The sequence below is a fragment of the Ranitomeya imitator genome, chromosome 1, assembly GCF_032444005.1.
Source record: "Ranitomeya imitator isolate aRanImi1 chromosome 1, aRanImi1.pri, whole genome shotgun sequence".
Taxonomy (NCBI): domain Eukaryota; kingdom Metazoa; phylum Chordata; class Amphibia; order Anura; family Dendrobatidae; genus Ranitomeya; species Ranitomeya imitator.
In genome coordinates, this window is record NC_091282.1 from 994,698,784 (window position 1) to 994,726,409 (window position 27,626).

At 45.8% G+C, this 27,626-nt stretch overlaps 1 protein-coding gene across 4 annotated transcripts in view; it reads right to left on the reverse strand.

The window, feature by feature from the left end:
• Positions 1 to 27,626, reverse strand: part of MFSD8 (major facilitator superfamily domain containing 8) — a 61,032-nt gene that overhangs the window by 23,341 nt on the left and 10,065 nt on the right. For all 4 annotated transcript variants that reach the window (XM_069743937.1, XM_069743936.1, XM_069743938.1 and 1 more), the window contains 5 exons: positions 10,049 to 10,092; positions 8,488 to 8,728; positions 3,869 to 3,982; positions 3,637 to 3,781; positions 3,469 to 3,527 (listed from right to left, as the gene is read on the reverse strand). In XM_069743937.1, coding sequence (XP_069600038.1) covers positions 3,469 to 3,527; positions 3,637 to 3,781; positions 3,869 to 3,982; positions 8,488 to 8,728; positions 10,049 to 10,092 — 603 coding nt within the window. The remainder of the gene's footprint in view (positions 1 to 3,468; positions 3,528 to 3,636; positions 3,782 to 3,868; positions 3,983 to 8,487; positions 8,729 to 10,048; positions 10,093 to 27,626) is intronic.

Below are 27,626 nucleotides of genomic sequence, written 5' to 3' on the forward strand. Positions count from 1 at the left end.
CACATTCCCGGCGCTCCTATGGAGTTCAGCCTGCCACATCCATTATGGCGACCGGGCCTGTTCTGTATGCGTCCGGTGCCCCACTTCGGTACGCCATATCCGGCCCTCGCCTTGCACCGTCCTCTATTGGTGCATCATGCGAGCATGCTCTGTCCGTCTAAGCGCCTCACTTCCGCTTCCTCTCGCGGCCAGTGTACGCCGCAGCATACAATGTACCCATCACACCGGCGGTTTTCCCGCCTTTAGGTATTTAAATAGGCCCTCCTCCTTTAGTCCTTACCTACACAGCGGTGGACACCGCGATTCCGGCCATCAGTAAGGTATACCACCTCATATATCTGTGTGACTATAAATGACTATATATTTGTATGCTGCTCTCTACAAGATTGCTCTATCTCCATTCTAGACTGATTCAGGATACATTTCCCTCCATTTGGAATAAGCGCTGTACCTTTGATTTTATCGGTAGGCTTCTTTTACCTCTAGTTCCCATTATATCACTATACCTCCATATTTTATCGGGTTTTGCCACTATCTCCTCCTTTTTCTTTAGGCAGCGTATATAGCCAATTAGCATTCATCTTCTATCCCGACTATTGGTACGTAACCTTTCTTCTGACTCTCTCTCACTCACTGTGCCATTATTTATTACTCTCCATTCCCATATGCGCACCATAGTAACACCTCTATTGCCATGTACATGTACGGTTGTCCATGTGTATTTTGTGTATATACTTTGTTTATTAGTTTGTTTTGTGTTGACATTATCCTTATTACATGATGTGTTTTGATGTATGTAATTTTCAGTTACTGACGAAGGTCCTGTATGTGACCGAAACGTTTTGTTTGGGATACAATAAAATATCCAATTTTCTTCTCACCGCAAAGTTGAGTGCTGGGTTTCTTACTTATTTAGTATTACGGTTTGGGAACCTACCCATGCACCACTGTAGGTTGTGCACACGTTGATTTGTCATTAGCCTCCTAGTGGCAGCAGCATACACCCAAGGTCTGTGTCCCCCAATGAGGCGAAGGAGAAAAACAATTATGAATTTTGTAAAAAATAAAATACCATATCTTTCAGACTATAAGACACACTTTTTTCCTCCAAAAATTGAGGAAAATGGAGGGGGTGTCTTATAGTCCGGATGTACCCGCTTTGTCTGTGAATGAGGAGGTGGGGGAGCGGCAGAGCAGCGAGTCACAGTAGGCAGGAGCCGGCTGCTGCAGACAACCCCTGTGCCCTCTGCTAAAGGGAAATGAATATTCACTGCTCCCCAAGCCCATAATCCCTCTCACCTCTATGCACTGATGCCAGCGTGGAGAGGTGGGAGGGACTATTTGCGTGGGGAGCAGTGAATATTAATTTCTCTTTAACAGCAGGCACACTGTTAGCAGCAAGCCTTCTGCAGCGGCTAGGCGATAACGTGTGCCAGCTACTAAAGAGAATGAATATTCACTGCTCTCCACTCCCATGTGTATGGGGAGCAGTGAATATTACTTCCCCTTAGTAGCGGGTACACGTGATCACCCAGCAGAAGCTGGTGGCTATGGCTAAGAGTGTGCCTTCTGTTAAAGAGAAATTAATATTCACTGCTTCATACATTCAGTATTTGGTCGATACTTTCCATCAGTATTTGTAAGCCAAAAATCACGTTTGGAACAATCAGAGGAAAAGTATAATAGAAACACATCACCACTTCTGTATTTTTCACCCACTCCTAATTTTGGATTACAAAGACAGATATAAAATAGTTACCATGTGAACTTGGCCTTATAGCCAGCAATATATGCTATAGTAGCTTTTCTGTGTGATTGGACCAGGCTGCACACACAGATCAATGAGCCTTAGGTGCACATGCCCATTGTTTCACCGTTGGTCATCTAGTTGGAGGTACTAGCCACTGAATACTTATACCATCCCAAAAGAGCTGTTTTTTGGATTCTCTGACCCGGCCTAGCCAAACTACTGCATCGTTTTTAGAATAGAAGCTAATACAGATAAACAAAGCATGTGCCAGTATGTATTGCTCACTCCTGATGACAACCCACATCATCTTCATAGAGGACGATTCAAGAATCAGCATATTTTGGAAAGCTACATCCCATCCCAATGCCAGTTCTGGAGGTACTGCTTCATATAGAAGAACAAGCACATTCAAATACAGGTGCATCTCACAAAATTAGAATATCATCAAAAAGTTAATTTATTTCAGTTCTTCAATACAAAAAGTGAAACTCATATTAGATAGTGTCATTACAAATAGAGTGATTTATTTCAAGTGTTTATTTCTGTTAATGTTGATGATTCTCGCTTACAGCCAATGAAAACCCAAAAGTCATTATCTCAGTAAATTAGAATTCTTTATAACCGCTTGAAAAAATTATTTTAAAATCCAAAATATTGGCCTACTGAAATGTATGTTCAGTAAATGCACTCAAAACTTGGTTGGGGTTCCTTTGTAATCAATTACTGCATCAATGCAGCGTGGCATGGAGGCGATCAGCCTGTGGCACTGCTGAGGTGTTATGGAAGCCCAGGTTGCTTTGATGGCAGCCTTCAGCTCGTCGGCATTGTGGGGTCTGGTGTCTCATCTTCTTCCTTACAATACCTCATAGTTTCTCTATGGGGTTAAGGTCAGGTAAGTTTGCTGGCCAATCAAGCACAGTAATACTGTTGTTTTTACACCAGGTATTGGTACTTTTGGCAGTGTGAACAGGTGCCAAGTCCTCCTGGAGAATGAAATTACCATCTCCAAAAAGCTTTTCGGCAGAGGGAAGCATGAAGTCCTCTAAAATTTCCTGGTAGACAGCTGCACTGCCTTTGGTTTTGATAAAACACAGTGGGATCTACATCAGCAGATGACATGGCCCTCAAACCATCACTGATTGTGCATACTTCACAATTCCTAGTTTAAAAACAAGATCACTTTGCTTTGGCCAGCAAACTCGCCTGACCTTAATCCCATAGAGAATCTATGGGGTATATTCAAGAGGAAGAGGAGACACCAGACCCAACAATGCAGACAAGCTGAAGGCTGCTATCAAAGCATCCTGGGCTTCCATAAAACCTCAGCAGTGCCACAGCTCCATGCCACGCCGCATTGATGCATTAATTGATGCAAAAGGAGCCCCGACCAAGTATTGAGTGCATTGACTGAACATGCATTTCAGTAGGCCAACATTTCAGATTTTAAAATAATTTTTTCAAGCTGGAGTTATAAAGTATTCTAATTTACTGAGATAATGACTTTTGGGTTTTCATTGGCTGTAAGCCATAATCAGCGACATTAATAGAAATAAACACTTGAAATACATCACTCTGTTTGTAATGACGCTATCTAATATATGAATTTCACTTTTTGTATTGAAGAACTGGAATAAATTAACTTTTTGATGATATTCTAATTTTGCGAGATGCACTTGTAGCTCTGGAGGTAGAATAATAACCCAAACCAGTATACGTACTTTCAGATGCATAGTTTATGCTTCCTATTTGCTTTCCATGATCATCAACTTGATGTTCTCTGAAAGAAGATATTTTGGGTTTAGACTTCATAAGAAATATTTCTTGTGTAGGTAATTTAAGCCAAAGAAAGCCCACAAGTGGACTGTCCTTGTAAGAAAACAGTTTACCTGAATATTGCAAAGATCAGAATTATATTCACAATGCCAAGAAAAGCGCCCATAAGAGATGGTGCGGTGTACATGTTCACTTGGAGTTCGATGGCTGTGAAGGTCACTCCTACTTCTCCAATTAATGTAAATGCAGCCTGAAATGCTGGAAATCAGAATTATTCTATTTAAGATCTTACCCTAAAATTAGAGGCCTAAAACCTTACCCAACAGACCATAATAACATACCTACCAGGACCAAGGATAAAGCCAAGAGCTTGAAAAGCACTAATATTAGCCATGGCACTTGTCCTTTCTGATAGCGAGGTTGCGCCAGCGACATATGACCGGACAACAGCTACATTTCCTAAAGTGCACAAAATAAAATATAGACTTTATCAGTGTAACCATCAAATCCCACATCATTAAATGTTAGGGATAAAGAAGAGATCCAAACAATATAAAATCAATGTAATATTTTTATTCAAGCCAAAAAAGGACAATAAACAACAACAATAAAAAAAAGCAAAATGCCGTCTAGGTCTAGGAGACGCCAGAAATATGCAACAGAAAAATTCCCCACACAATCAATAATCCAATATTATTATTGACCAATTGATAAATGTTATAAAATCTAAAACATAATTATATAGAAACTTTTTTTTAGCAATAACAGCCATTCAAAAAAATGGAAATTATTCCACGTCCCTGAAAGAAGCTGGCGGCGAAACGCGCGTCGGGGTGAGGGGATGCCAGAACAAGCCACACACTAGTTAATTATCACCTTCATTCTTCTAATATACCACCCTAAATAACCACCGTATACCAGGGGAAGGTTTTTGACATGTATATATTGTGGAGACCATGTAGTGAGCTACAAAAGACAGGTCTCCTTTTCCTGTTGTTAAACATAACACAGGATTACTGATGTTAATATAACATCCCTGTTTTGGAGATACTGAGTCTGGTTGGATTAAAAAGGTGTGGAATAATTTCCATTTTTTTGAATGGCTGTTATTGATAAAAAACCTTTCTATATAATAGTTTTAGATTTTATAACATATTTATTAATTGGTCAATAATAACACATTTGCATTGGATTATTGATTATGTGTGGGGAATTTTTCTATTGCATATTTCTGGCATCTCCTAGATGGCATTTGGCTTTTTTATTGTTGTTGTTTATGGTCCTTTTTTGGCTTGAATAAAAATATTATATTGATTTTATATTGTGTGGGATCTCTTCTTTATACCTAACATTTAATGGGATTTGATGGTTGCATTTTGATGAAGTGCCCTTAAGTACTTTTGGACTTATGTTGATTTTATCAGTGTAAGACAAGTAGGCCCTCAATACTATGGCAGCAGACAGGCTTCTTATTTATCAAATTGCTTAATAAATTTTAAATATCCTTAGTTAGAAAGCCTAATCAAACAATAAGAACTTCCGTAGACAACAGTAGAGAACCTGCATAGACAGGCATAAGCAGCAAGCATGTCCAAATGGGGTATGCTGCCAACAATACGCAAACTTTATTAGAACAAACTGCTTATCACAATACATTTTGCACTTGTCGATGACTGCCACCTGTACAGTATCAAAAAAGTATTTATACCCTGTAAACTTTTCTAATTTTTTTAACATTACACACACAAAGCTGGATGTATTTTATTGGAATTTCATATGATATACTAACATAAAGTAGCGAGTGTAAAGGAAGTCATACATGGTTTTCTATTTATTTAAAAAAAAATTAATCTAAAAAATGGGAACACGCATTTGTTTTCAGTCCCCTGTAGCCTGATATACCTAAATAAAATCCTGAGTAACCAATTGCCTTCAGCCGTCATGGAGGTGCCTGAGCAACGTTGTTTGTATGTTCTAACACGCTTGCTGTATTTGCTTACAAGGAGTGCCAGCCACTGTACCAGCTGTGCCTGTCAGGATTTGCCCAGTCCACCATCCCTGGCTCCAGTCCCTTGGGGGTCAGCTGCCATCCACCCAAGGTCAGTCCTGGTGTAGCACCTGGTCCCAACTCTTTCATCTCTCCTCGGATCACGGTATCGTCCATTGCTGTGTATCCAAGGTTGGACTTGGTGAGGCACCCAGTTACACCCCTCCACGCAATCCTTGGGCCACAGCCTGTTACAGAAAGCCATGTAGTCATTTCTTTCACACTTCACAAATACTTGTGTTGGTATATCACATAAATGGGTTTTGTTTTTTATTGGAATTTTAATTTTGTGAATGTAACATGAAAAAATGTGTAAAAGTTTACCAGGTATGGCATTATAAGTGTAAGTCTATGTGCCCACGCTGCGTTTCTTCTGCCTTTCTGCAGCGTTTTTTGCTGCAGTGGAAAGCTCAACGCTTAAAAAACGCATTCCCATGCAATCCTATGGGATTCCGCAGTTGCTGTGCCCATGCTGCAGATTTTCCCGCTTCGGAATCGCATAGCGGTAAGATCCACAGCATGTTCATTATTTCTGTGGAATTGTGCCGATTTCACCACCATAGGATTGCATTAAAATGCTCACTTTTCGCATGTGGCTATGCCCACCATGCGCAAAGTGAGCGCTTCATGTGCGGATGGTACCCAGGGTCTGGAGGAGAGGAGACTCTCCTCTAGGCCCTGGGATCCACATTCATGTAAAAAAAAAAAAAAAGAATTAAAATAAAAAATAGGGATATACTTACCTTCTGATGGCCCCCGGAGTCCTCCCGGCTCTCTGCGGTGCGCGCGGCGACTTCCGTTCCCAGGGATGCATTGCACGAATCACCTGAGATGACGTCGCTGTCACGATCAGGGGATCAGGGGCCGTCGGAAGGTGAGAATAACCATATTTTTTTAAACATTCTATCTTTTACTATTGATGCATAGGCAGCATCAATAGTAAAAAGTTGGTCACACTTGTCAACCACTATGCTTGACAAGTGTGACCATCATGTCAATCACTTTTCCAAGCGATGCTTCAAACCGCTTGGAAAAGCGCAAGCATCCTGCAAGCTAAAAACGCTTGTGTTTTGCAGAAAAACGCATGCGAATTCCGCATGCGTTTTACCTGCGGCAGGGAGTTGCGGAAATGCTGCGGACATTTCTGCAACGTGGCCACATAGCCTAAAGCTAAATTCCGACATCCATGTATCACTGCCAGAGTACGGACTGGACGCAGATCTCCTTACAACAGTCTCATATATGTGGACGAGGCTGTGTCAGGGTACCTGCAGCCAGTCACTGCTCCCACAATGATACACGATGACCGAATATGGCCTAAGTGTAATGAGGGCCATTTTTGCGTGCCTCATTACAACCGCTTGGACTATGTAAAAGGATCCCAAGGCCAATTTCCCTCAATTATTATTTGGTGCGTTTTTTTTTTGCTGTGTATTTCTGTGTAACAAAAGTTAGCACACTACATTTCCAGCAAAGTGTATGGGATAAATCTCATGTTTACTGCGAGTTTTTTTCTAAACGCTTATTTACTGCAAGAGACAGACATGTTGCCGATTTCAAATTTGCACCGCAGGTCAGTTTCCACAGTGTTATAAAAAAAAAAAAACACAGTGGGAATGAGATTCATATAATCCCATCCACTTTGATAAAACAAGAAGAAGCTGCGTTTTTTGTGCACGAAAATACAAGGCGGAAAAACACGCCAAATACTCGTGGGGACTTAGTTGCACCACTTTGCTGTGATTTTCCAAAGTCTTGGGAAAAATAAACAAATAAATAAATACAAAAGGACAAGACACTGCAGGTGCAATATGTCAACCCAACTTAAAGGGAATGTCATGTAAAATAACGCTATCAACCTACAGACACCATGCAGCGCCCGCACTGAGAGCCCCGCTGCAGGGAGGAAATTAATTTTATTCCTTCTGGCACTGTTCAGCTTCCAGTCATAGGGGCGGCCCCGGCAAGGGCTCGGTCACCGCTTTGTGTTGGAGAGCAGCGGCTGTAATCGCACCCCGACACTGACTGACAGCTGACTACAATGCTGAGCCGCTGTCAGTCAGTGAGAGGATGTGGTTACAGCCGCTGCTCTCCATACACAGGACGGTGACTGGAAGCTGAATGCTGCAATGAGGAATAAAGTTCATTTCTTCCCAGCGGCGGGATGCTGCACAGTGTCAGAACGTTACTAACCTGCAGATTAACCCCATATCTGCAATGTAAGGCCGGAGTCACACTAGCGTATAATACGGACGAGTGCAACGCGAGAAAACATCACATAGCACTCAGACCAGGGTTAATCTATGGGGCAGATCACATCACAGTATTTTTTCTCAGGCGTATTCTACGTGCGAGTGAAATGGCAGCATGCTGTGAATGTACGCGTATATATGGCAAGTCTCGCCAATGAAAGTCTATGGGTGCGAGAAACAAAAGGAAAAAAATAAATAAATCGGACACCACACGGACCATCAGTGTGACTTGCCAGAAATATGCACACATTTTCCTCATTTCAGCCCATTGAGCCATTACATTCATTGGGTAACAGCAGTGAGAAATGTAAATCCATATGTGTATCATACGGATGCCATACGGATACATAGGTGCAAGAAAAATCGCATCATCGCATTGCAAACACATTATACACGGATCCCCATACGGAGAACACTCGTGTGACTCTCAGCTGACCGATTTTTCATACGCTGTAAGTGTGACCCCGGCCTAATAGTGATATTTTTCATGGAAGGTTCCCTTGACACCTACATTCCAGTGCTACTGTCCAATCTGCAGACAATTCACTACTTAATCATTTTCTCGATCACAACAGATCCCACATCTACAGATCAGATTAGCACTCGTTCTCCTTTGTAACGTGTAACAACGTTTGTAAATTTACAAAAACTTTAGAATAACATACCTGATCCAAAACCAACCAATGCTCGGGCAATGAGCATGTAATACTTGTTGTGTGAGGCCGGAACGTGCACATAGGCGTAAAGGCAGCTAGCGGCTACCAGTATAGATATGGAGACCACCAGAGGTTCTCTTCTTGGCCTGTGGTTAGACCACAAACCAAACAATGGAGATGCAACCATCTGTCCCAAACTGTAGGATGCTATTACCCAGCCAAGAAAGCTTGTATTAGCACTTGGGTCAATCTAAAATAAAGGATTGGACGATAGGTTAATAAAGTAGAAGAAAGACTATTATCACATAGATTTTACCCTAAAACCGATCATTTTTGCTGATGTATTTATTCGATTTTCTGGCCATGATCCATCACTTATTGTCAATAGTGGATCACATATTATCTGCCTCCAGCTTTATAGTAAAGATGATGGCGTTCAATGTTCTCCAGGCTGTGGAAATAATGCGATCACTGCTGAGAAGTGACCTCGGCAGAACACGAAGTGCTGCTTAGTAGAAGACTCGGGAGCCAGAAAGATTACGTTTTGTTATTTTTTTTAAGATAATGCCATGGAAAAAATATGAAGTCTTGATATCAGAATAGATAATTTCCTGACAATACATTCCCTGTAAGTTTAGATTTTGACTAAATATAGAGGAACATTCTACAATGTATCTGTTGATGACACGAACATATTTAGGTAGTCATTACTTAGAAGCACATTCTGACGATTAATATTGATTTATGACATATCCACCTATGAGACTCCAATCTCCATCAGATCATATAAGACATATTTAATGGCTGCAGTATAAAATGTCAGTCTCCCAAAAATGTCTTTAACCTCTTAAAGGGGGCCGATCACGTGCCATAAATAAGTAATGTTTTTATATGGCGTAAATGATGCTGCTCTCCTGAACCTGGAGTTGTTTCTATTTTGTTACTGCTCCTCTTCATTTGTGAGATATGGCCCCCTCTTCTCATTATATAAATATAATAATGTAGCCAAGTGGGCGTGGTTCTAAACTCTTCTCCGTCTGATATTCTCTTGCTCACTTGACTAAAAATATAAGATTTATCGTATATACAGACAAGAGGAATGGAGAGGCACAGGAGTAAGAAAAAAGCAGGACCTTATTCAGTAAAACAGCATCATTTACTCCAAATAAAAAAATATGGCATATTTATGGCAAATAACAGACCACCCATTGTCTTTTGTGGGCTGGTGGTGTCAAACCTTGGTCTACAGTGACATTGTCTGGCATCACTGCAGCCGAAGGGGGTTAAAAAGGTTGTCCACCTGTCAGTGGCATCACCTAGGCTGTGTACATGGGCTCGCAGGTCACAGAAATTAAACCATGATCACATTTAACACAGTAAAAATTAACAGGTTTTTATAGCGTTTTTGAAAAATCTCATTAAAAAAAATACATTGTGAACGTATAGGGCAAAAACTGCCCCGTAGGTACTTTCTTTTTCTATAGGCCTTTTTCTTTTGTTTTACTCCCTGTTGCCTTGTTACTTTCATAATTTGCTGGCAGTATGTTTCCTACAGACCAAGGACACTCACCTTTTGAAGATACGGCCAAATTGATGTCACCACAATTGAAAATCCTGGGGAAAAAATATCATGTTTTCATTTCATAAGACAAGAATAAATCCAGTAGTTTTGAAATATTAATATATAAAAAAAAAAGTCAGTGTTTTTTTTTTACTCCTCCACATGTTGAGTGCAAGTGTATGGTGTGGGTTTAGCCATGGGGCTGATAACTACTACGATTGGAGCTAGCTGCAAAACAACTTTAACCCGCTTAACCCCTCATATTCCACAGTCACCATTTACTAGGCCATCAAAGTAGTTATCTAGTGTAATCACACGGACCCACACCTGATGTGACAATGTAATAATATTGTGCCCTGCCTTCAGTAGCAAAGTACTGTACCAGCAATCAAGCAATCGCAAGTTCAAGAACCCTAACGTGACTCGGAAAAAAAAAAAATAGTATTGTTGCCTTCAAAACGGATTCAAACTAAGAAAATATCACATTATATCTAGGGCAGCACAGTAGCTCAGACGTTGGCACTGTAGTTTCGCAGCACTGGGGTCCTGGGTTCAAATCCCACAGAGGACAACATCTGCAAGGAGTCTGCATGTTGTTCTCCCCATATTTTGTGGGTTTCCTCCAGCTACACTGGTTTTCTTTTTGGGAATTGGAACAAAACAAAAAAAGAAAAAAAAAAACTGAAAAAAAAAAGGGAAACTGAAAATAATGTCACACAAAACCCCCCAAATGGGTTCCCTGAAAAATGCACACAGGAAAATTGCACACAGGAAAATTACCCACAGGAAAAATGCCCACAGGAAAATTCCCCACACGGAAAATTGCCAATTAAAGCATCACAAAAGTTTCAGATCTATGATATTTCAGGTGCAAGGTGAGGATGTTCACATAATATGTGATCAACTTGTGATTTACAGTTGACCTAGTGCAAAACTGCAAAAATGATGATCTGTGGTTTACATAGTAACATAGTAACATAGTTAGTAAGGCCGAAAAAACAGGATTTTTGGTTGCTTACCGTAAAATCTGTTTCTCTGAGCCTTCATTGGGGGACACAGGAACCATGGGTGTATGCTGCTGCCACTAGTAGGCTGACACTATGCAAATAAAAAAGTTAGCTCCTCCTCTGCAGTGTACACCCCACCGACAGGAAGTAGGATCTTCAGTTAGTGAGAAAGCAGTAGGAGTAGCAACGTGTAAAAGAGAAATAATAATAATATAATAATAATAATAATACACTTTATATAACGCCAACAAATGCCGCAGCGCTCCACAGATTAACAGTTTCAAACACTCAAAGAGTGTTCAAAGAACTCAAACGTAAACAGTATAACACAATAAACAGAGCTGTTCAACTTGGGAGGGTGCTGTGTCCCCCAATGAAGGCTCAGAGAAACAGATTTTACGGTAAGCAACCAAAAATCCTGTTTTCTCCATCGCCTTTCATTGGGGGACACAGGAACCATGGGACGTCCCAAAGCAGTCCCTGGGGTGGGAAAAACAGACTTCCATCAGGTCAGAGGACTCACCACTGCCGCCTGCAGGATCCTTCTGCCCAGGCTGGCGTCCGCCGAAGCATAGGTATGCACCTTGTAAAATTTGGCGAACATGTGGATGGAAGACAAAGTTGCCGCTTTGCAAAGCTGTAGGACGGAAGCCCTGTGGTGCACCACCCAGGAGGCGCCGACTGCCCGGGTAGAGTGAGCCTTGATCCCAGGAGGGGGCACTCTGTTCTTGACCCGGTAAGCCTCCAGAATTGCCGTTCTGATCCAGCGGGCAATAGTCACCTTAGAAGCCAGTTGGCCTCTGCGCGTGCCATCAGGAATGACGAAGAGAGAACCTGTCTTCCGGAAAGTGGACGTTCTATCCAGGTAGATCCTCACTGCCGTGACGAGGTCCAGCTTTTTCAACGATCGCTCCAGAGGATGAGTCGGAGCTGGGCAAAAGGAAGGTAGAACGACGTCCTCGTTGGAGGTGGAAACCACCTTAGGAAGGAAAGAAGGAGGAGGTCTGAGGACCACCTTGTCCTGGTGAATGACCAAGAACGGAGGTCGGCAAGAAAGGGCCGCCAATTCGGAAACGCGCGGATAGAAGTGATGGCCACAAAAAAAGGCCACCTTCCAAGATAGGGAGATTCCCCTGTCAGTTCTGAGAGGCTCAAATGGGGAAACCTCAGAACGTCCAGTACCATGTTTAAAACCCCATGAATCCACAGGGGCCCTATACGGAGGGACAGCATGGGCTGCTCCTTGAAGGCAGGTCTTAACCTGTGGCCGAGAAGCTAAAGTCTTCTGAAAAAGGATGGGAAGCTCAGAAATCTGGCCCTTGAGGGAACTCCGGGCAAGGCCCAAATCCAGTCCTGCCTAGAGGAAGGCCAAGATGGAAGGCAGGGAAAAGGACATAGATGGGTACGATAGTAGAGTCTGGGAAAACGAAGGCTTCCGAGCCTGGATCATGGTGAGAATCACCTAGTCCGAAAGGCCAGACGCTCTTAGAACAGCGGACTCAACAGCCACGCCGTTAAACTGAACGACCGAGAATTTGGGTGGCAGATCGGACCCCGAGACAGATCGGGACTGTCTGGAAGGCACCAGGGGGCGTCCGCGAGAAGATTGACGATCTCCGCAAACCAAGCTCTCCTGGGCCAATCCGGGGCGATCAGAATGACCGGCACCCCTCCGCCTTGATCCCTTTCAACGGCTTGGGAAGCAAGGGAAGAATGGGAATAGATAGGGGAGCACGAACTGCGACCAAGGAATGGCCAGAGCGTCGATGCCCACTGCGAGAGGGTCGCGAGACCAGGAAACGAACACCATGTTCATTCGGGACGCCATGAGGTCCACGTCCGGAGTCCCCCATCGAAGACCAGGCTGATGTAAGAACCCCTGATGCAAGGACCATTTCCTTGCCGAGAGGCCCTCGCGGTTGAGGAAGTTGGCGGCTCAATTGTCGACACCGGGGATAAGCACTGCGGATATCACCGGAACCATTGCCTCTGCCCGGAGGAGGATTTTGGATACCTCGGCCAAGGAACTCAGTGTCTCCCCCGATGGTTGATATGCCACCTCCGTGGCGGTGTCCGCCGAGATTCGGATAGGTAGACCCCTGAGAATCCTTTCCCAGTGGCGAAGGGAGAGAAAGATGGCCCGAATCTCAAGCACATTGATCGGCCAAGAAGACTCCTGCGCCGACCAACGACCCTGAACAGTCAGGTGGCGAAACACCACGCCTTAGCCGAGCAGGCTGACGTCCATCTTCACCACCTTGCCAGAAAACTGGAAGGAAGGACCTGCCCTGGGAGATGAGAGGTGACGTCAGCCACCAGTTGAGGGACCGATTGACCCGGGGAGAGAGATGGATTGGTCGATCCAGGGACAAGACAGACCTGTCCCACTGTGACAGGATGGCCTGCTGAAGAGGACGTGAATGAAATAGGGCAAAGGGTGTCGCTTCCAATGTTGCTACCATCCTCCCCAGGACCTTCATGGCCGATCGGAAAGAGGGAAGCCGAGGACCCTGGAGCAAGTGTACGTCCCGACGAAGGACGGATCTCTTACCCTCGGGAAAGGAAGACTTTGAACTGATGAGTGTCGAAGAGCATGCCCAGAAAAAAAGGAGGCGCTGCGAGGGAACAAGACAGGATTTCTTCTTGTCGACAAACCACCCGAAACGGCTAGTGTCGAGGACGATGGAGGCTCTCGCGAGCCTGAGAAAAAGGACGGAGCCTTGATGAGGATGCCGTCGAGGTACGGAAAAGGTACCAGTCCCCTGACCCTCAAGATGGCTATCAGTGCCGCCCTGATCTTCGTGAAAACCCTGGGAGCAGTTGCGAGACCGAACGGCAGGGCGACAAACTGAAAAGGGTCCTGGAGCACCGCAAAGCCCAGGAATCCATGATGTCCTGGGAATATCGGGACATGGAGGTAGGCGTCTTGAATATCTATGGAACACAGAAATTCTTGAGCCTCCATGGAAGCAATTACTGAATGAAAGGATTCCATCCTGAGGAGTCTCAGATGAATTCTCCTGTTCAGCAATTTGAGATCCAGAATGGGATGAACCTTGCCTTCTTTTATCGGTCACACAAAGGATTAGAGTAGAAACCTGTGAACCGTGCTTCTTCTGGGACGGGAAAAATTACCCCCGGCTTTGAGAAGAGAAGCAATGGTTGCGAAGAAACCCGGAACTAGAGCGGGGTCTCTTGGAGGTCGGGATTCAAGGAAACGATCCCAGGGTCGTGAAACGAACTCTATCTTGTATCCCGAGGATACAACTTCCCTGACCCATGTGCCCTCTACTGAGGAGATCCAGAAGTCCCTGAGGAAGAGGAGACAGCCGCCCAGCCTGGGAAGTGGGCTGAGGTCTAGACGAGAGTCATGCCGAGGTGGATCTTCCAGTCCTAGACCTGGAGGATATACCTTGGGAGTAGCGAGAACGCCAGGAAGGAGTGGGTCTAAAAAAATACCCTGTTCTTCTCTGGACGTGCCTGTGGCCTTTGCTGCGTGAACCCTGAAAAAGGTCGGCTGGTAAGTGACTTTTTGGAAGACAAATCCGCCTGCCGGGCCTTGAGCCAATGGTCCGACAGGAGGGAACAGCATTGCTGGAAGCCTGAGTCGCACAAGACGCGGCATCCAGGGAAGCGGAGGCCAGGTATTCACCTACAAGAGAAATCTGGCTAGCAAGCTCAGCTAGATGTCCAGGTGGAGCCCCGTCCGGGATGCCCTGACGGAGCTGTTTGGCCCATTTGGATACTTCGCAAAGGATTCTATGATTATCATTAGAATCCTTCAGAGATGCTCCGCCAGCTAGAGAAAGGACAGTGTTGGTCTCTCGACAGCCTGGAAACCCGAGGATCCACCGAGGGGGAAGTCCAATTAGCGGTGAGCTCCGGAGAAAAGAGATAAAACGCCAGGGCGCTTTCGTCTCTGAAAGCGTCTGGCCGGATTCTCTCCTTCTCTCGTCATGATTTCCTCTAAATCAGGGTGAGGAGCGAAAACCTTTGAAGGTGGTTTAGCCCGTCTAAACGAAACCGCCTGGTCTGCGGGTTCCGTAGCGGAATCTTTGATGCCACAGGTCTGATTTATCGCTCCAATGAGGTACTCAACCATATCCCTCATGGATTTGGTTCAAATCCAGCGCCGAAATATCCTACGAAGGCGCATCAGAGAAAGCCTCGCCTGACGCAGGGGAGGACCGGGGGGAAGCCGACCACAGGAAGGACCGTGGGGCGAAATGGAATGGGAAAAGGACTCAGACCAGCGTTCCTGTCTGGACCTTTTGCGACCTATAACGGAAGGCTCAGACAGAGTCTCCTGCGACCCGTTGGCTACTGCGGGAGTCTGCAGGGGCAACCTATCAACCACAGACACAAGGGTTTTAGACACCCGTGTTAGATCCGCTATGGATTGTGATAGAGAGGACACCCAGGCTGGAGTGGAGTTTTCGCTCTGTAGCGGAACAGCGGGAGGGTCCTGGGAGGGGGTTGCTACACGTCTGACAGAGAGCAGAAATACCAGAAGGTTAGGGGCCAGAAGGGCAGAGGAGTGTCGGTCTGCAGAGCAGAGCTACTCACGACAGGCGGAGCGATCTTCGGACGGAAAAGCTGCATAGCTGCCCAGAGGAGGATCTTGATAAGGATCATCGCTGATGTGCATCTTCTAACACAGAAAAGCAAACAGACAGCAGACTTCTGGGACACTGCTGTTTGGCCCCTTCAGTCCGGGACCAGCTGCAGCTGCAAGAAGTGGGGCAAGGCGTTCCTGGCGCCGAAAAACAAACTTGGGGGCACAGGAGAAAGTGGGCGGGGCTAACCGCCGTGTCAGTACCGCCTGCTGTGTCCCCCAATGCGCCGAAATGAACCAGTCGGGCGGGAGAAAAGCCCGCCAGATGGAGAGAAGGAAGTGGGCGGAGTCGCGGCCGGAAGTAGGCCCCGGGAGAAGCCGGGGCCTAAAATAGAAGTCGGCGACCGCCGGAGAGGGCCGCGGCGACGGTGGAAGTGCAGCCAGGAAACGGCGCGGCCGCCCGCAGACAGAAAGGAGCGCAGCCGCAGGAAAAGGCAGCGCGGCTGCCTGCAGGCCCCACAGAAAAGTGCGGTCGCCGGTGGAAAACGGCGCGGCTGTGTGCGCGCCAGAAAGGGAGAAGCGGCCGCTGCAAAAAGACAGCGCGGGTGCCAGTAGGGCCGCCGCGCCACCCAGAGCAAGGAGCAGCCGCAGCAAAAAGGGGGCTGTGCGGCTGCCTAGACAGTGCAGCGCGGCCGCCGACAGAGTTGAGCGGCCGCAGTAAAATTAAGCGCGGCTGCCAGAAGGGCCGCCGCGCCACTCGGGTACAGGAGCGGCCGCAGCAAAAAGGGGCTGTGCGGCTGCAGAGACGGTGCGGGGGAAGCAGCGTGGCCGCCATGCGAAGGGGCGGCCGCCGTAAAAATCAGCGCGGCGGCCAGAAGGGCCTCCGCGCCACACGGGAACAGGAGCGGCCGCAGCAAAAAGGGTAGTGCGGTCGCCCAGATAGTGGGACCCAAAGGGCCGCCGCGCGAAGGAGAAACGACTTCTCCCATGTCACCCCGAGAAGGACCCAGAGGAAGGGGAGCAGGAATACTCACCTAAACATCCCACGCCGTCTGTTACTAACCTCAAACCGGTGAAGGTATCAGACGTCCAGGGAGCTGATGGACGTCCTCGTCTCCTCCAACCGACAGGCTCTGGTGGGCGAGTGGGTGGGGGACGGAGCCAGGGCCGGACTTCTAAGCACGCTTGTGTGCTAGGATCTTGGTCCTGGTGTGGGATCTATGAGGATACGGGGTGGCAGTACACGCCGTACTCATAGTCCGCTTGTGGGACTACAGGTGTGACTGCTCACCCTGTATCCCTCCGGAAAAACCTGAAAGAAAACGACGCACATTGAGGTAGATAAGGGTCTAATGAAAGACCCGTGTCCACCTCCTACTGACACTAAGCTAAACTGAAGATCCTACTTCCTGTCGGTGGGGTGTACACTGCAGAGGAGGAGCTAACTTTTTTATTTGCATAGTGTCAGCCTCCTAGTGGCAGCAGCATACACCCATGGTTCCTGTGTCCCCCAATGAAAGGCGATGGAGAAAAGACATTTGTCCATCCAGTTCAGCCTATATTCCATCATAATAAATCCCCAGATCTACGTCCTTCTACAGAACCTAATAATTGTATGATACAATATTGTTCTGCTCCAGGAAGACATCCAGGCCTCTCTTGAACCCCTCGACTGAGTTCGCCATCACCACCTCCTCAGGCAAGCAATTCCAGATGCTCACTGCCCTAACAGTAAAGAATCCTCTTCTATGTTGGTGGAAAAACCTTCTCTCCTCCAGACGCAAAGAATGCCCCCTTGTGCCCGTCACCTTCCTTGGTATAAACAGATCCTCAGCGAGATATTTGTATTGTCCCCTTATATACTTATACATGGTTATTAGATCGCCCCTCAGTCGTCTTTTTTCTAGACTAAATAATCCTAATTTCGCTAATCTATCTGGGTATTGTAGTTCTCCCATCCCCTTTATTAATTTTGTTGCCCTCCTTTGTACTCTCTCTAGTTCCATTATATCCTTCCTGAGCACCGGTGACCAAAACTGGACACAGTACTCCATGTGCGGTCTAACTAGGGATTTGTACAGAGGCAGTATAATGCTCTCATCATGTGTATCCAGACCTCTTTTAATGCACCCCATGATCCTGTTTGCCTTGGCAGCTGCTGCCTGGCACTGGCTGCTCCAGGTAAGTTTATCATTAACTAGGATCCCCAAGTCCTTCTCCCTGTCAGATTTACCCAGTGGTTTCCCATTCAGTGTGTAATGGTGATATTGATTCCTTCTTCCCATGTGTATAACCTTACATTTATCATTGTTAAACCTCATCTGCCACCTTTCAGCCCAAGTTTCCAACTTATCCAGATCCATCTGTAGCAGAATACTATCTTCTCTTGTATTAACTGCTTTACATAGTTTTGTATCATCTGCAAATATCGATATTTTACTGTGTAAACCTTCTACCAGATCATTAATGAATATGTTGAAGAGAACAGGTCCCAATACTGACCCCTGCGGTACCCCACTGGTCACAGCGACCCAGTTAGAGACTATACCATTTATAACCACCCTCTGCTTTCTATCACTAAGCCAGTTACTAACCCATTTACACACATTTTCCCCCAGACCAAGCATTCTCATTTTGTGTACCAACCTCTTGTGCGGCACGGTATCAAACGCTTTGGACAGCAGTCTGTCATTATCAGCAATAGATAGATCTAGTCTGCTCTCATCTCTCACTGATTCTGCCTTACTCCTCCCACCAGCCCAAAACAGCAGCACAATGCATGCAGAACCAGCAGCAGTATTATCCAGAGGAGCCATCACTGCTATCAGTGCTCACAAAAGTATCACTGCTGCTGGCAGAGATAGTTGGTCCTGGAAGTCCAGAAGGCACAGCAGAAGGGTGAGATTCTGTCACTTGTATCACTTTGTGTTCTTGCTGAGAATGTATTATATGCTTTTGCAGTGGAGTCCGATGGGCCCCAGTGTGAAATTTGGCCCTTCCCCCCCCCACACACACGTTGGTCAGATGTATGGCCCCCTGTAGTGTTCTAAATTCTACAAAGACGTATGAATTGCCCCCCTCCCCCTTCATTATGTAGTAATGTCCCCCATACTGGTATATATGCCCATCATCCTGGTGAATATGTCTGCATCCTGGTATATATGTCCTAATGCTGGTATATATGGTCCCCATCCTAGTATGTATGGTCCACATGATCTCCATCCTGGTATTTATGCCCCCTTTCTGGTATATATGTCCCTATCCTGGTTTACATGGTCCCCAATCCTAGTGTATGTGTCCCCGTTCTGACCCTAATGCATAATTAAAAACAATAACATTCTAGTCACCTTTCCTCTGCTCCCACGTCGCCCAGTGTCTTTTGTAGCCACCGCACAGCCCGGCAGCTGACATCTGAGTGTGCGCCATATCATGCACCGCTCCCTGTGGCTGCACCTCTGATGTCAGCTCACAGCCAACGCGCTCCTGCCCTGCAGAGCATCTCACCTATAATTCTATATTGTTCTCCTGATCTGCAGAGCATCTCACCTATAATTCTATATTGTTCTCCTGCCCTGCAGAGAATCTCACCTATAATTCTATATTATTATCCTGCCCTGCAGAGCATCTCGCCTATAATTCTATATTATCCTGCCCTGCAGAGCATCTCACCTATAATTCTATATTATTCTCCTGCCCTGCAGAGAATCTCACCTATAATTCTATATTATTATCCTGCCCTGCAGAGAATCTCACCTATAATTCTATATTATTCTCCTGATCTGCAGAGCATCTCACCTATAATTCTATATTGTTCTCCTGCCCTGCAGAGCATCTCACATATACCTGAATACTATCCCCCTGTCCTGCAGAGCATTTAGCCTATAGCGATATGCTATTCTCTGTTCTGCAGAGCATCTCACCTATAACTATCTACTGTTTTCCTGTGAGTATTCATGTCTGTGGGCACTTTTCACATATCATGTGAACCTTGCACCTGAAATATCATAGATCTGAAACTTTGTGATGATGCAATTGGCAATTTTCCGTGTGGGGAATTTTCCGTGTGGGGAATTTCCCGTGTGGGGAATTTTCCGTGTGGGGAATTTTCCGTGTGGGGAATTTTCCGTGTGGGGAATTTTCCGTGTGGGGCATTTTTCCTGTGGGCATTTTTCCTGTGTGCAATTTTCCTGTGTGCAATTTTCTGGTCACCTCCCAAATGTGATGTAGAAATACTTGGCACTCGTATAGGTGTGTTCAAGAACTTATTTATCGAGTGAAGAAATTCCAGAAAAATGAGCCATTTCATTCAATACCTGACCTTCATCAGTCTAGAAACAAAAAATGACATGATTTGAATTATGGGGTTTTTCTACAGTTTCTTTTGTTTATGTCTTTCTGCAGTTTTTGTTAAAGGACTGATGAAGGTCAGGTATTGACAGAAACGTCTCATTTTTCTGGAATTTCTTCACTCAAATAAGTTCTTGAACACACCTATACAAGTGCCAAGTATTTCTACATCACCGCTGACGGATTTGGTTATCCTACTTGTGCACCACTAGAATTCCAGAAGTGCAGTGTTTTCCTGATTACCGTACTTCAAATCCCTCAAAATGGGCCGGACAAAAAAATTGTTGGCACCCTGTTATGAACTGGTGATTTAGAACCACAATGGACCTGGTGGTTAAGAGCACTGAAAATGACCTGATAGTTACTAATAACATAGGACGAGCTCTGAGACGTGGGAACTCTGCTGACCGCAATCCCTAATCCTATCACACCACACTAGAGGTAGCCGTGGAGCGCTCCTGACCAGACCTAGGCGCCTCGGGCACAGCCTGAGAAACTAGCTAGCCCTGAAGATAGAAAAATAAGCCTACCTTGCCTCAGAGAAATTCCCCACAGGAAAAGGCAGCCCCCCACATATAATGACTGTTAGTAAAGATGAAAATACAAACACAGAGATGAAATAGATTTTAGCAAAGTGAGGCCCGACTTACTGAATAGACAGAGGATAGGAAAGATAGCTTTGCGGTCAGCACAAAAACCTACAAACAACCACGCAGAGGGCGCAAAAAGACCCTCCGCACCGACTAACGGTACGGAGGCGCTCCCTCTGCGTCCCAGAGCTTCCAGCAAGCAAGACAAACCAATATAGCAAGCTGGACAGAAAAAATAGCAAACAAAAGTAACACAAGCAGAACTTAGCTTATGCAGGGAAGACAGGTCACAATAACGATCCAGGAGAGAGCAAGACCAATACTGGAACATTGACTGGAGGCTAGGAACAAAGAACTAGGAGGAGTTAAATAGAGCAGCACCTAACGACTTAACCTCGTCACCTGAGGAAGGAAACTCAGAAGCCGCAGCCCCACTCACATCCACCAGAGGAAGCTCATGGACAGAACCAGTCGAAGTACCACTCATGACCACAGGAGGGAGCTTGACCACAGAATTCACAACAGTACCCCCCCCTTGAGGAGGGGTCACCGAACCCTCACCAGAGCCCCCAGGTCGACCAGGACGAGCCAAATGAAAGGCACGAACCAGATCGGCAGCATGAACATCAGAGGCAAAGACCCAGGAATTATCTTCCTGACCATAACCCTTCCACTTAACCAGGTACTGGAGTTTCCGTCTCGAAATACGAGAATCCAAAATCTTCTCCACTATATACTCCAACTCCCCCTCAACCAAAACCGGGGCAGGTGGATCAACGGATGGAACCACAGGTGCCACGTATCTCCGCAACAATGACCTATGGAATACATTATGGATGGAAAAAGAAGCTGGAAGGGTCAAACGAAAAGACACAGGATTAAGAACCTCAGAAATCCTATACGGACCAATGAAACGAGGCTTAAACTTAGGAGAGGAAACTTTCATAGGAATATAACGAGACGACAACCAAACCAAATCCCCAACACGAAGTCGGGGACCCACACAGCGCCTGCGGTTAGCGAAACGTTGAGCCTTCTCCTGGGACAATGTCAAATTGTCCACCACATGAGTCCAAATCTGCTGCAACCTATCCACCACAGTATTCTACAACCAGGACAGTCCGAAGACTCAACCTGCCCTGAAGAGAAACGAGGATGGAAACCAGAATTGCAGAAAAACGGCGAAACCAAAGTAGCCGAGCTGGCCCGATTATTAAGGGTGAACTCAGCCAAAGGCAAAAAGGACACCCAATCATCCTGATCAGCAGAAACAAAGCATCTCAGATATGTTTCCAAGGTCTGATTGGTTCGTTCAGTTTGGCCATTTGTCTGAGGATGGAAAGCCGAGGAAAAAGACAAATCAATGCCCATACTAGCACAAAAGGCTTGCCAAAACCTCGAAACAAACTGGGAACCTCTGTCAGAAACGATGTTCTCCGGAATGCCATGTAAACGAACCACATGCTGGAAAAACAATGGCACCAAATCAGAGGAGGAAGGCAATTTAGACAAGGGTACCAAATGGACCATCTTAGAGAAGCGATCACAAACCACCCAAATGACCGACATCTTTTGAGAGACGGGGAGATCCGAAATAAAATCCATAGAGATATGTGTCCAAGGCCTCTTCGGGACCGGCAAGGGCAAAAGCAACCCACTGGCACGAGAACAGCAGGGCTTAGCCCGAGCACAAATCCCACAGGACTGCACAAACGAACGCACATCCCGCGACAGAGACGGCCACCAAAAGGATCTAGCCACCAAATCTCTGGTACCAAAGATTCCAGGATGACCAGCCAACACCGAACAATGAACCTCAGAGATAACTCTACTAGTCCATTTATCAGGGACAAACAGTTTCTCCGCTGGGCAACGGTCAGGTCTATTAGCCTGAAATTTTTGCAGCACCCGCCGCAAATCAGGGGAGATGGCAGACAAAATTACCCCCTCTTTGAGGATACCCGCCGGCTCAGGCAAACCCGGAGAGTCGGGCACAAAACTCCTAGATAGGGCATCCGCCTTCACATTCTTAGAGCCCGGAAGGTACGAAACTACAAAGTCAAAACGGGAGAAAAACAGCAACCAACGAGCCTGTCTAGGACTCAACCGTTTGGCAGACTCGAGATAAGTCAAGTTCTTGTGATCAGCCAAGACCACCACGCGATGCTTAGCTCCTTCAAGCCAATGACGCCACTCCTCGAATGCCCACTTCATGGCCAGCAACTCTCGATTGCCAACATCATAATTACGCTCAGCAGGCGAAAACTTCCTGGAAAAGAAGGCACATGGTTTCATCACCGAGCCATCAGAACTTCTCTGCGACAAAACAGCCCCTGCTCCAATCTCAGAAGCATCAACCTCGACCTGGAACGGGAGCGAAACATGTGGCTGGCACAACACAGGGGCAGAAGAAAAACGACGCTTCAACTCCTGAAAAGCTTCCCCAGCAGCAGAAGACCAATTGACCACATCAGCACCCTTCTTGGTTAAATCAGTCAACGGTTTAGCAATACTAGAAAAATTATTGATGAAGCAACGATAAAAATTAGCAAAGCCCAGGAACTTTTGCAGACTCTTCAGAGATGTCGGCTGAGTCCAATCATAAATGGCCTGAACTTTAACAGGGTCCATCTCGATAGTAGAAGGGGAAAAAATGAAACCCAAAAATGAAACCTTCTGAACACCAAAGAGACACTTTGACCCCTTCACAAACAAAGAATTCGCACGCAGGACCTGGAACACCATTCTAACCTGCTTCATGTGAGACTCCCAATCATCCGAGAAGACCAAAATATCATCCAAGTATACAATCAGGAATTTATCCAGGTACTCTCGGAAGATGTCATGCATAAAGGACTGAAATACTGATGGAGCATTGGAAAGCCCGAATGGCATAACCAGGTACTCAAAATGGCCCTCGGGCGTATTAAATGCTGTTTTCCATTCATCGCCCTGTTTAATACGCACAAGATTATACGCACCACGAAGATCTATCTTGGTGAACCAACTAGCCCCCTTAATCCGAGCAAACAAATCAGACAGCAGCGGCAAGGGGTACTGAAATTTGACTGTGATTTTATTTAGAAGGCGGTAATCAATACAAGGTCTCAACGAACCATCCTTCTTGGCCACAAAAAAGAACCCTGCTCCCAATGGCGACGACGATGGGCGAATATGACCCTTCTCCAAGGATTCCTTTACGTAACTCCGCATAGCGGCGTGCTCAGGCACAGACAAATTAAACAGTCGACCTTTAGGAAACTTACTACCAGGAATCAAATCGATAGCACAATCACAATCCCTATGCGGAGGTAGGGCACTGGACTTGGGCTCATCAAATACATCCTGGTAATCCGACAAGAACTCTGGGACCTCAGAAGGGGTGGATGATGAAATAGACAGAAATGGAACATCACCATGTACCCCCTGACAACCCCAGCTGGACACAGACATAGATTTTCAATCCAATACTGGGTTATGGACTTGTAGCCATGGCAACCCCAACACGACCACATCATGCAGATTATGCAACACCAAAAAGCGAATATCCTCCTGATGCGCAGGAGCCATGCACATGGTCAGTTGGGTCCAGTACTGAGGCTTATTCTTGGCCAAAGGCGTAGCATCAATTCCTCTCAATGGAATAGGATACTGCAAAGGCTCCAAGAAAAACCCACAGCGCCTAGCAAACTCCAAGTCCATCAAATTCAGGGCAGCGCCTGAATCCACAAATGCCATGACAGAATAGGATGACAAAGAGCAGATCAAAGTAACGGACAAAAGAAATTTCGACTGCACCGTACCAATGGTGGCAGACCTAGCGAACCGCTTAGTGCGCTTAGGACAATCGGAGATAGCATGAGTGGAATCACCACAGTAAAAACACAGCCCATTCCGACGTCTGTGTTCTTGCCGTTCAGCTCTGGTCAAAGTCCTATCACATTGCATAGGTTCAGGTTTATGCTCAGATAATACCGCCAAATGGTGCAGTTTTACGCTCACGTAAGCGTCGATCGATCTGAATGGCCAAAGACATAGACTCATTCAGACCAGCAGGCATAGGAAATCCCACCATGACATCCTTAAGGGCTTCAGAGAGACCCCTTCTGAAAATTGTTGCCAGCGCACATTCATTCCATTGAGTGAGCACAGACCACTTCCTAAACTTCTGACAATATATCTCTACCTCATCCTGACCCTGACACAGAGCCAGCAAATTTTTCTCTGCCTGATCCACTGAATTAGGTTCATCATAAAGCAATCCGAGCGCCAGAAAAAACGCATCAATATCACATAATGCAGGATCTCCTGGCGCAAGGGAAAATGCCCAGTCTTGAGGGTCGCCACGTAATAAAGAAATAATGATCTTAACTTGTTGAACTGGGTCACCAGAGGAGCGGGGTTTCAAAGCCAGAAACAGTTTGCAATTATTTTTGAAATTCAGAAACTTAGCTCTATCTCCAGAAAATAAATCAGGAATAGGAATTCTAGGTTCTAACATAGATTTCTGAACCACAATGTCTTGAATTTTTTGTACTCTTGCAGTGAGATGATCCACACAAGAAAACAGACCTTTAATGTCCATCACTACACCTGTGTCCTGAACCACCCAAATGTCTAGGGGAAAAGAAAGACAAAACACAGTGCAGAGAAAAAAAAAAATGGTCTCAGAACTTCTCTTTTCCCTCTATTGAGAAGCATTAGTACTTTGGGCCTCCAGTACTGTTATGAACTGGTGATTTAGAACCACAATGGACCTGGTGGTTAAGAGCACTGAAAATGACCTGATAGTTACTAATAACATAGGACGAGCTCTGAGACGTGGGAACTCTGCTGACCGCAATCCCTAATCCTATCACACCACACTAGAGGTAGCCGTGGAGCGCTCCTGACCAGACCTAGGCGCCTCGGGCACAGCCTGAGAAACTAGCTAGCCCTGAAGATAGAAAAATAAGCCTACCTTGCCTCAGAGAAATTCCCCAAAGGAAAAGGCAGCCCCCCACATATAATGACTGTGAGTAAAGATGAAAATACAAACACAGAGATGAAATAGATTTTAGCAAAGTGAGGCCCGACTTACTGAATAGACCGAGGATAGGAAAGATAGCTTTGCGGTCAGCACAAAAACCTACAAACAACCACGCAGAGGGCGCAAAAAGACCCTCCGCACCGACTAACGGTACGGAGGCGCTCCCTCTGCGTCCCAGAGCTTCCAGCAAGCAAGACAAACCAATATAGCAAGCTGGACAGAAAAAATAGCAAACAAAAGTAACACAAGCAGAACTTAGCTTATGCAGGGAAGACAGGTCACAAGAACGATCCAGGAGAGAGCAAGACCAATACTGGAACATTGACTGGAGGCTAGGAACAAAGAACTAGGTGGAGTTAAATAGAGCAGCACCTGACGACTTAACCTCGTCACCTGAGGAAGGAAACTCAGAAGCCACAGCCCCACTCACATCCACCAGAGGAAGCTCATGGACAGAACCAGTCGAAGTACCACTCATGACCACAGGAGGGAGCTTGACCACAGAATTCACAACAGCACCCTCAGCTAAAATTTTGGTTGCACTCCCTGTGGAATAAATAACTGCAATCAGTCGCTTCCTATAGCAATCAACAAGCTTCTTACACCTCGCAGCTGAAATTTTGCACCACTCTTCTTTTGCAGACTGCTCCATGTCTCTCATATTGGAAAGGTGCCTTCTCCCAACAGCAATTGTAAGATCTCTCCAGAGGTGTTCAATGGGATTTAGATCTAGACTCATTGCTGGGCACTTCAGAACTCTCCAGCGCTTTGTTTACATCCATTTCTGGGTGATTCTTGAAGTATGTCTGGGCTCATTGCCCTGCTGAAAGACCCATGACCCAGCACGCAAACCCAGCTTTCTGACTCTAGGCACTACCTTGTCACCTAAAATCCTTTATTAATCTTCAGATCTACACACAGTCAAAACACCCAGTGCCAGAGACTGCAAAACAACCTCAAAACATGTTAGAACCTCCACCATATTTGACTGGAAGTACTGATCTTTTCTTTCTACGCCTCATTCCATTGTATGGTAAACAATACAATGGTGTGCTTTACCAAAAAGCTCTCTCTTAGTTTCACCTGTCCACAAGACACTTTCCCAGAAGGATTTTGGCTAACTCACATACATTTTGGCAAACTGCAGACTAGCTTTTCATGTCTCTGTGTCAGCACTGGGGTACTCCTGTGTCTACTGCTATAGTGTTTCATTTCATTCAAATGTGGACGGATAGTTTGCGCTGACACTGCCTGCAGGACAGCTTGAATTTCTTTGGAACTTGATTGAGGCTGCTTATTCACCATCTGGACTATCCTGCATTGCAACTTTCATCAATTGTTCTCTGCCATCCATGTGAGATTAGCTACAGTGCAATGGGGTGCAAACTTCTTGATTATGTTGCGCACCGTGCACAAAGGAACATCTAGATCTCTGGAGATGGACTTGTAGCCTTGAGATTGTTGACTTTTTTCAACAATTTTGGTTCTAAAGCCCTCAGACAGGTCAATACTCCTCTATCTGTTCTCCATGCTTAGTGTGGCACACATAGACACACTACTCCCCTTTTTTCTGTTTTCTTTTGTTGTGATTTCCATAATGCTCACACCTGTTACTTGCCACCAGTGAGTTTGAATAAGCATCACATGCGTGAAACAAAGTTGTTTACCCAGTTTTATAAAGGTGCCAACAATTTCGTCCAGCCTATTTTTGAGTTTGTGTGTGAAATTATGTCCAATTTGCCTTCTTTCTCTCTTTTTTTGTGTTATCACAGTACACACACTGTTATGAACTGGTGGTTTAGGAGCAACATGGGACGAGCTCTGAAGGAGGTGGTACCTGTACTGACCGCAGTCCCTAAGCTCAACACAACACTAGAAGTAGCCGTGGTATGCTCCTGTCACTCCCTAGGCACCTAGTCACAGCCTGAGAACTAACTTCCCCTAAAGATAGAAACAGGAAAACTATCTTGCCTCAGAGAAAATCCCCAAAGGATAGATAGCCCCCCACAAGTAATGACTGTGAGTGGAGAGGGAAAAGACATACGTAGAATGAAACCAG